The following is a 10,672-nucleotide window of genomic DNA, read 5'->3' on the forward strand; positions in this document are numbered from 1 at the left end:
AAATTGGGGTTGATCGTAGAGGGGTGAAAGTTAGGGGTTGTATGTATTTTTGTATCATAAAAAAATATAAATTAAAAATTTTGTCTAAAAAATAAAAAAAAAATTTAGGGGTGGACTACCCCTAACATTTAGGGGGATGAAAATAGATGTTGGCCGATTCTCATAGATACCGGATAAGCACAAAAAAATTCATCAAAATCGGTCAAGCCGTTTCGGAGGAGTATGGCAACGAAAACTGTGACACGAGAATTTTATATATTAGATTATAACGTTACGTTAATATATTAACTATAATTCTTAAAATATAATTTGAATTTACAATTTTCTTAACCTACAAAGTAATTATAATTTCTCAAAAAGAAAATTAAAACAAATTTAAAAATCCCTTAATAACTATAATCTATACCTATCATGGTTACTTCCACGTCATTTGCAAATAGCTATCATTTTTCCTATAAAACTGGCGGCAATGTATGGCACTTAATGATTGATCAATAACATATTCAAATATTTACTTAGCTGTGGCTAAGCGAGCTTTGGCGCCATTCGTGCGTTTTATACAAATTAAACATTCGACGCTAATTTATGACATATCTCAGTGTTGAAACACTCCTTAGTTACGTGTTTTATAACCCCTAATAAGCACTTTTAGTTGTAAGTGCTTAGAAATTAAATACACAATATTATGTTATGTTAATATCACTCATAGTTTTTATTTTTATACTTTAATTCACATAAGCTATATTTATATAACATAATAAGCTAAAACGTTAGACAACCCTTGGAAATAATATCATACCACGAACGAGATGTGTGATTAGCTGTGATGATGGCAGAAACAAGACGACGGAGTTAGAGAGTAATGGATAGAGAAAAAGTGAGTGAGGAATAGAAACGCAGAGAGAAGAATATAGGCATCACGCAGCTGCATGTATTAAACTTTATCGACGAATTTTTGTTACTTCAGCTTGTGGAATCGTTCAAGAATGTCGAGATGACGTTTTTTTGCAACTTTGCAGCCTTCTTCTTTCTTTACGTCACTTACAAATTGTCAGATTAGGGAAATATACATTTAGCATGTCATTAACTCACCCTACCTCAATCTGACGCACTCGAGAATTTCTGATACATTTTTTTACTAATCTTTATCCTTGACGGGTCTCAAGACGAGGTGCACTTCGTTGCTTCTCTCCTATATTCCCTATACCTACCGATAAAAAATTCGCGAATATTTTGTGACCTTTAACTTCGACGTTAACACCTATGAAAATGTAAAAGTTCGCAATGGCAATGCTGGACCAAGCAAAATATCGTAATAAAAATTTCCGCGGTCCGCGAGATGGGGGGTAATTACTTATTATTAACAATAACAATAAAAGGGCCTGGGACTAGTGCTAGACAGGCTACTTCTAATTAATTTGCGATATTTGTTTTAAAATAAGTATTGTTTGATGATTTGCTATTTTAAAAGAGTACCGAGAGTTTTTTACGCCGGCATTTTCTCTCGGCCTACACCCTCTTTGCGTTTTCCAATTACAGCACTAGAGCGCATTATGCGGCATAATACTCAACGTTGAATGTTCCAACTACAGCAACGCTTCGCACAATTGAGCACTCTCAAAACTATTGCTCTCGCGTGCTTCTCGCAATAAATACCAACACAGTGACAGGAAATTGACCAGTGTTTGTTCTTTAAGTTGGCATTTATCGAAATTTTCGTTACTAAATATTATTTATTGTTGAAAAATTTGTTTCGTCGTACCTAGATTTTGAAAATAATTAAAGTTATTTCAAACTGCTAAAAAAAATAAATATAAGTATGGATGAAGGTATAAATAGTTACTTTTTTTTATATTCCACATTTAATTCGGATCTGTAAACAAATTTATTTTACAGGATTATACTTTTGTAAACATTGCAATGGTTTTGAAAAAGTATATAAGTAATTTTTTTAGAAATCATTTAAAAAAAATTACTCTAAACGTAAATTATGTAAACTTCTTATATGAAACTAAATATTTTACTGTTAATTTAGCTTGTTAAAACCTTATATACTTTAAAGGTTTTCTCTTATTTCACTAAAAAAATGTTAATTATTTCATTAAATTATTTGATTATTAAAATAAGCGTAAAAAGTTTTCAACCAATTATTATTGTTAACCACATTATTTATACATTCATGAGGTTGCTAACTCTATTCAAAACATTTTTTTTTTCAACACTTAGTTAGCGCACTCTGCTGATGCATTTGAAAACTAATTCACGTTCCAATTAAGCTTCAGCATTATGCGGCATTGTGCGGCACTGAGTCGCATTATGTTCTGTAAACGCACTCTGTCTTCTTTGCCGATGAGTAGGGATGCCTACAAATTCAAATATACCTAATGACGTGGAATAAGTTATACATGTATCTTATGTTCCATAATAAATATTTTTTTATTTTTATTGTGTAATGTTGTGTTTCTGTGAGACTTATGTAATTTGTATGAATAACGTGTTGTATAATTTTGTTTTATTAAATTACCTAGGCATTGATTATATAGATATTTGTTTCTGAAAAATTTCATTGTTGTTAGTTTGTACTTTCACATTTGGTATCCATTGTGAGTGATCTTAAACTATTTTCAATCCTTTTTTAATTCCACTTTCTGATTTTTTAATATTGCTAGTCTTTTTTTATGGTTTCTTATTTATGCTTAGATTTTCCTACTGAAAATTCCTACTATTATTCGAATCCAATCTAATCAAATAATGGTAAACCTAATAATAACTCCTAATGGCAACTATTTGGGTGCAATTGTTTAAGAGCTTATCCATCCGAGCAAGTTGCCATGTATCCCGTTATAATTTTTTATAGGTATTTGTCAATAGAAGGTGATGATGTACTTTATCAAACGCTTATTGAAAATCAGTATTAATAATGTCGACCCCTATCATCGATCTGACAAGTAATCGGAGTATGCCGTCAAGGTTAATGTTGTTGATTTGTGAGTCATAAACTCGTGCTGATAAGGATTTTTTACTAGCTTAATTTTGTAAACACCGCATTTAAAAATTTTAGCAAAGTAGTTGATTATGCATATTTGTTTGTTGTTAAAGACCAATTGTCTTCCCCCAATTTGTGTATAGGTATTATGTAAAGAACTTTCCATTTCCCGGGAAAGGTTCCAGTAGAGCGATTTTTTAAACAAGGTATATGTGTGTTGTTAGCACATCGTAGCAATTTTCGACAAAGTGAAACGGAATACCATGATAGATGGACCCGGTCCTTTGCAAGTATCTAGTGATTTTAGAATATTGTTAACTTCCTCTTTACTAACTTGAACGTCACCAAGGCAATCTTCCTCTAAGGACTTCTCTCTAACGACCTCTTGGTTGGACTAGTTGGCACTTGGTAGTCAAGTTAGTAATATCAGGTATTGGCATACTATAGTCATAGACAAAATAATCAGCTAAACACCGTAACTCCATGCACTGCAATGACATGGTTGAAATTTTAAGCAGACTTAAGCTTTTCCTTCGTAAATAAACGTCGCCAAACCAGATAAACTACAACTAAAACGCCGAATATAATACTAAGCAAAAGTGAAGTTAGCTTAAGTACAAAATAAATCTCATAATATTCCGTCCACGGCAAATTAGCTGCAATTGATCGAAGATGCTTCGCCCCGCCATGTCTTATGACATATTCTGTCCACCAAGCGGCTCGATCCAATGCACTCTGTGGTTGATCGTGTAATAGATCATTAAATCTTCTGATGTTATCCCTATAGCTGAAATAAGATAAGTTTATTTTGAGAATTTATTTTTTGTTGCTTACTATAGGAGTTTATACAATGACTAATCAATGTTTGTAGGGCTGTCCATAAAATATTATCCTATTAGAAGATTCCAGGATCGTGACAGTGTCTATAAAGCTATTCTATTAATAAATGAGCACCAAACAGTTGGATTCTAACCATTTAATTGATGCACAATTCAAAGGAGTTATTTAAGCTGTACGACTGACATTACACAGTTGTATTTAATAAGATGACTATATTTTTTAATATTTATATAAACATACCTAGTATCATTTATAACAGTGCTAATAGCGTTATCAAGTTCGTCTTCAGTAATTGTTTCCATATCGAGTTTCATTCCAATTTTATAATATAAATATTTCTCTGCATTAAACCATTGATCTCCGAGCAATGGAACAGCTATCATAGGTACTTCAGCTGTTATAGCCTCATCGGTTGACTGCAAACCTCCTTGGGTTATAAAGAGTTTTATATTTGGGTGTCCTGTAATGAGGTAATTATTAATTAAATCACCTTTGTAGTGCATAGTGAGTTTGGGATTAGCAATAGATTTGACAGGTCATCTTCTTATCTTTATCTACGAAAGTATAAAAAATACTTAACTCTGATTTTGTAAAATCAATTCCTGAAGTGTTACAGGTTAAAAATGTGAACTTTTTAATGGTGATTGATCAACAGGAATATACCTATATGTATGTTACCATTGAAACCTAAACATATATTATATTGTAAAAAAATTGTTTCCTTACTGTGTGTAGTAGGTAATTGTTTGTCAATTTTAGAATTTTGAATTCCACAGATTTAAAAATAAGTACCCAATCAAATTTATCGACAATAAGATAAGAAAGAGATGTTGTTTCTTTTTTGTAATGGATAAATTATTTTACCAATAAAGTTACGTTATCGGCGAATTATCTCTTTGGAATATAGCACATTTTTTGCTTTTTTAAAGCTTCCCTCTGTTGCGACATTGCGTAAGTTTTATATCAGGCGCATTTTCAAATTATAATTGGTAAAATAAAACACAAAGGTGGGGTGACGTGCGCCATCACTTCTATTTGTACTTCACTAGCGAAAGGTCATATAAAGAAATTAAACAAGAAGTCTAAAGAGTTTCATTTACCGGCCCAGTCATTTCCTAAAGAATTAACAACCTCAATTTATTGGTTGAACGGCGACATCAAATTTATAATTTGTGATGATTAAGAAACACTATTATAACATCGCATAGTGATGATTTGTATTGTTACCGAGTAACGGGTTTAGTGATTAATTATGATATATCTTTGATTCTATTTCGACAGGTTTGTTTTTTTTCTTATGACACAGGTTAAAGGGGAATTGAAAATTAATAATTGTTTGGGTGGTCAGGCTCAGAAGACTAATAGATTATTAGACTAATGAATGGGGCCGTTGCCCTTTCTTGTCTACATAAATGACCTGCCATTTTATGTAAATAACTTATGTGAAACGGTATTATTTGCAGATGATACATCTCTTATTTTTAAAATCAGTAGGAACGCAATAAATTTTGACGAGGTGAATGATGCCCTTTCCCGAGTTATGTGTTGGTTTACTTATAATAACTTGTTACTAAATTCTAATAAAACAAAATGTATTAGATTTTCTTTGCCTAACGTAAAACATGTCAGAACAAACATTAATATTAATGAGGAAATAATTCAATGTGTTGATTCAACTGTATTTTTAGGGATCACTCTAGATTCTCGTTTGTAATGGAAGCCCCATATTACAAACCTATCGGCAAGACTTAGTTCGGCTGCTTTTGCGATAAGAAAGATTAGATGGTTGTCTGATGTCGAAACGGCGAGGCTTGTATACTTCAGTTACTTCCATAGTGTTATGACATATGGTATATTATTGTTGTGGGGCTCAGCGGCCGATATTCAAGATATTTTTGTTTTACAAAAAAGAGCAATACGCGCTATATACAAATTAAAACCGCGTGACTCGCTAAGAGAATTATTTAAAGAGATTGGTATTTTAACAGTTGCCTCCCAATATGTGTATGAAAATATTATGTACGTTTATAAAAACATTAATAAATTTATAAAGCGCAGTGACTGTCACAATTTAAACACAAGAAGTAGGAATAGACTTGATTTTCCAGCTTTTAGACTTCATAAAACTGCTCACTCATTTATGGGGAAATGTATATAGATATTTAACAAGATTCCGGACCGTGTAACCAAACTTCCGATACATGAGTTTAAGCTTTGCATCAAGAAAACCCTAACAAAGGGAGGATATTACACTGTTCGGGAATTTATAGACGATGACAATGTGTGGGCACTAGTGCCGCTGTAAGATGGGGAGTTGACATGCATAAGAGTACAAATTGTACCTAAATGATTAAATGACTTTATTATATTATTATAATACTTTTAAAAAGTCAATAAAACTAATGCAAAGTGAGTGTATATTGTAATACTTTTTCAAATAAAATACCTATTATAGTTTTTGTATACTTAATTGCTTTTGGAAAATATAGATCATTTATAATGTCTTTCATTGCACTCAATATATTTCAGTATCCAAAGAAATGCTATTACTTACTCAATAAATCCGACTGCGGTAACCATTTGGAAATCTTTATATTCTCCGATTTTCCCGGCAGTTCATCAGTCTCCCATTTCCATAAAATGTCGTATGACAATCGAGAAAAAACGCGCACAAAAATTTGTATCTTCTCTGGGGATAAAATGGATGAGAGTGCGTTGGAACCAAAACTTAAATAGATAACTCCGTTTTTAGATGAGTCAAGGTATGTTTGAAGATCCTGAAATAAAATAATAATATATTATACCCGACAGACGTTGTCCTGCATGATATTTCAAGCGATTAGTAAAGCAAAGTATGAAAGTACCGACTGCAGCGCCATCTGCCGGACTGAATCTAAACCATTCCCAGATCCCCTTGAACACACACAAAAAATTTCATCAAAATCGGTCCAGTCGTTTGAGAGAAGTTCAGTGACATACGTGTGTATATACTTCACTATCACAGAAGAATTATATATATAAAGATAATTTCAATAGGTTTAATAAGTATAGCGGGTGGCACCGGTGGTCGTTTAAATTCCTACTGTGCATTGTGGAACCCTTCAACGCATAACCATACGGTACAATAATAGACCAGTGCAGATAATTTTTGAAACCTGAAAAAATAATAGTAGGATGAAACCTATTGGAAAAGGAGGAGAATATTATAAAAATTAAAGGAAAAATAATTTACGGGCGATCTGAGGTCGGGAAGGGTTAGGGGGGCTGAGTTTTAAGGGTAAAAAACGGTTTATCTCGATTTCCGGCAAAACTAAAAGTCCTATCGCAGAAAGTTAAATGCCAAAGTTGTAGGTAATAAAAAGATCTAAAACTTTTGTATTCACTTATTTTTCACATAACCTCAAAATTTATGTGAAAAATTCAAAAAACCAAGTTTTTGGTTTTTAATTTTTATCTTTTACAAAAAAAAAATTATTTTTAACTTTATTTTTATCCTACTATTATTTTTTTCACTTTTAATTTATTTTAAAGGCTATCTGCACTGGTCTATAATTAATAATTCGGAAGGCAACGGGCAGCGTTATTCCTTACTAGCGATATCTTCTAATCATAGTTGGTTAGATTAAAGATTAACGTTTTTAAAGTTAATTTGGTTACCGTGATTGTAAAGAGGTGGGTAAACACTTTTTAGACTCTACCGTTTTTTATTGTTTTGCGAATACAGTACCTCGATATACGAGCAGCCGAAATGAGGGCAAGATTTGAGATACTAGGAATCTCACACTACACTAGCGGTTTCTACCACCTCATTAATAATTAAATATTTTTGATAAGTTGTAGTATTTACAAAACGTTATCACATTTATTTTTAAATCATGGGTCCGAAGAAGATGATATCTATTTAATTATAGCGTGAAATCATTTTCTTATTCAAAAACACTTGACAAAAGCAACTGAGGTGGAGGTGCTGGATTAATAGTATTTCAATTACAATCGGGAAAATAGCTTTGACATTTGACATGAGAGCAAGGTTACGGAACGAATTAAACTTGTATGTCAAGGTTCCACTGTATTTATTATTATAAATAAAATAGGCCGCCGGCCACGGATTTATTTTTTGAAATAATAACAATTTATTATTCAAACTTACATCAAAAAAATCATGTAAATTCAAACGATTTAAAAATCAAAGTTGACCTGGACAAATTAGTATTATGACGCTTTCATCGAAAGTAGAATAATCAGTTGTGGAATTGTGTTGCTATCTCCTAGCGTTTAAAGAAAACACTTTTTAGTGAAGTTAAGCATTATTATAAATTTACAATTATTTTACATAATTTTAGTTTTTTCCGACGTTTCGCGTGCTTTATAGCGTGCGTGGTCACGGTGACTGAAGACTAAAGGTGTTGAATGTCAAAATGTATCACAGCTGTAGAAAAGGTTGTATTATCTGTATTTATTTCCCCGGAGTTGGTATCGACTAAAAGATGGAATTTATAATAATACATAACTTCAATCCGGTAAAAAAGTGTTTTCTTTAAATGTGTAAAAGTTATGTCAATAAACGACAATACTATCTCTTAGCGTATTATTAAATCATAAAAGGTCTGGCCTTTAGCGGTTTTTACTCCTTCGCTCTTATCGAGATAAATTAGTACAAATATTCTTGGAAATTTACGACTTCAATAAATTAGTCAAACTTAAATTACTTACATTCGGCAAAGGTTTCTGCGGGTGTTTGTGTATTCCCCAAAGCGTTACTACGTTTGGTGGCAGAGGTTGATTATTGATCCACATAGGATGGGTATTTATAAATAACATGTTAATATTTTTGCTTAACTCTTCATAATCTGGCAAATCTTTATCTATCTTCTCTCTGAAGACCGCAACTTCCTTACCGTCACTAGCATACCAAAATGAATCAAACCACTGTCGTTTGTATAATTCTTGAATTTTCTCCCAAAAACTCATATTATAAAGTCTCTGTTGTATTAACATTGGGTAGAGAAAAGGATGTGTAGGTGCTCCCACGTTGACTTCATCCCTTGCAAACATCGCTCCAAAGGAACTCATCAAAATCACGGGGGCTTTAAAAATATGAGAATATATCAAATTTTGCCTCAGCCAACCTTCTAATATTAAAAGATCGAAGGATTCTTTACTGTTTATCAGTTTTTGAACTGAATCTTGTTCAAGTTGCGAACAAATAATATGCATCATTACTTTCGGTACCACTTCGACCTGTGGATAAATATTGTCTTTATTCCCAAATTCCAAATCCAAAACGACGTACTTTTTCCACAGTTCGTATGATATATCATGGACGTCAATTTCTGTGATATTTGGGTTTTTTGCTTGCGTGAATGGATCTGTTGTTATGATTGTTATATGGTGACCACGTTTGGCCAGTTCTAGAGCTAGTGGTCGAAACACTACTTGGTGACTCACAGATGGAGTAGGAAAGACTGCTATTATTTTAGCTGAATGTACATTTGTTATAACAAATATTAACAACACAAACCCAACTTGTCTCAACATTGTAAACAACAATCGCGAACTGTATAATACTTCCGGCAAACAAATTATTTATTAAGTAGCAATAGGTACATTCCTATGAACTTCGATCTTTATCACAGTATAGTACGAAATTAATATATAATTTGATAATCTAAGTTAACTTCTGAATATTAGGCATACTAAAATAAATTTAATCCTAAATACGTCATGTCATACCTCCAAGCTCAGTAGCTTACAGCGGGTAGTATAGTCCTTTAAACTAAAGATGCCTAGTTTGTTCCCGTCGTAAAAATTCTACGTTCGAAGTTTGAAAAAAAATTCTAATTGACACAAAAAAGTCATAATTATGATGTATAATGTACGTCGTGTCCTTCATAGTCTAGTCGACAAGTTGAAAATGGAACAAAATAGAGATACTACTCTTAAAATTATGTGCGATAGCTCATTGGATCCGGAATGACGTCTAGAAAAATGTGCTAAAAGCGTGTATTAGCACATAAAGAATTGCAAAAGTTATAGACCATTAAAGATGAAAAAATAATGGCATTTAGTTTTTTGCCAATATTTAATAAACTATTAATATTTAAGAAATTTCAAATTAAAATTTATATAAAAAAGAAATTTTTTTTTTTCAACGGGAATAAATTAATTATAGTGTTCAGAACTATGAAGCTATGATTAAATATAAAAATATAAATTTAAATATAAATACGAGTTAATGAGGAAATTTATAAGAGGTATTATACGCTATTGGTACAAAGATGGAGGATCAATGCTTGAATATATATAAAAATTACAAGTCAAGTTCATAACCACCTCATTAGTTTTTTTTCAGACAGTCAAGTTAGTTAATAACAATAATAACGTTGTGAATCAAGACAAGATACCACAAATAAGCAATGGATAGGATCTGATCATTTGGTTTTACATTGTCATCATACTGCCCAGTTTTGTATTGTTAGATATTACCAAGTATAATAAATATTTAAATCTTTAAATACTATAATTTATTGATATTTTATTTCCTCGTTTAACGTGGACCGATTCGGTTTCAAGTACAAGTTTTATTGGCCCTGTTTTTATATGCGATGTTTTTAAACAACGCCCTTGAAATTTTTGTGTATGATGGTTATAAGACAGTTTTTTTATGCCTGCCATCTATAGGTCTAGTACCTCTAGATACCAATTCTTGAAAGGCCGGCAACGCACTCGCGAGCCCTCTGGCATTGAGAGCGTCCATGGGCGGCGGTATCACTTAACATCAGGTGAAGTTAAAAAAAAAATATCAGGCATACTCTCCCTACAATTCTTTTAGTATAACTAACGTGA

General features: G+C 32.1%; 1 protein-coding gene across 1 annotated transcript; it reads right to left on the reverse strand.

Annotated features, from left to right (window-relative positions):
- Positions 1-2,671: 2,671 nt before the first annotated feature.
- On the reverse strand, positions 2,672-9,378 carry LOC125059102 (UDP-glycosyltransferase UGT5-like). Its single transcript, XM_047663312.1, has 4 exons — positions 8,540-9,378; positions 6,381-6,603; positions 4,067-4,286; positions 2,672-3,773 (listed from the first exon to the last, which is right to left on the reverse strand). The coding sequence occupies exons 1-4, from the start codon at positions 9,362-9,364 to the stop codon at positions 3,497-3,499; spliced, it is 1,545 nt and encodes a 514-aa protein (XP_047519268.1). The 5' UTR covers positions 9,365-9,378; the 3' UTR covers positions 2,672-3,496.
- Positions 9,379-10,672: the final 1,294 nt, after the last annotated feature.

This window comes from Pieris napi, chromosome 19 (genome assembly GCF_905475465.1).
Source record: "Pieris napi chromosome 19, ilPieNapi1.2, whole genome shotgun sequence".
In the NCBI taxonomy this organism is placed as follows: Eukaryota; Metazoa; Arthropoda; class Insecta; order Lepidoptera; family Pieridae; genus Pieris; species Pieris napi.

Excerpts from the sequence above, each read along its gene's own strand:
- LOC125059102 (XM_047663312.1), bottom strand. The coding sequence starts at position 9,364 with ATGTTGAGACAAGTTGGGTTTGTGTTGTTAATATTTGTTATAACAAAT. Across the intron at positions 6,604-8,539 it reads CGCAGAAACCTTTGCCGAAT|GATCTTCAAACATACCTTGA; the intron begins GTAAGTAATTTA and ends ATTTTATTTCAG. Across the intron at positions 4,287-6,380 it reads ACCGCAGTCGGATTTATTGA|GACACCCAAATATAAAACTC; the intron begins GTAAGTAATAGC and ends ACCTCATTACAG.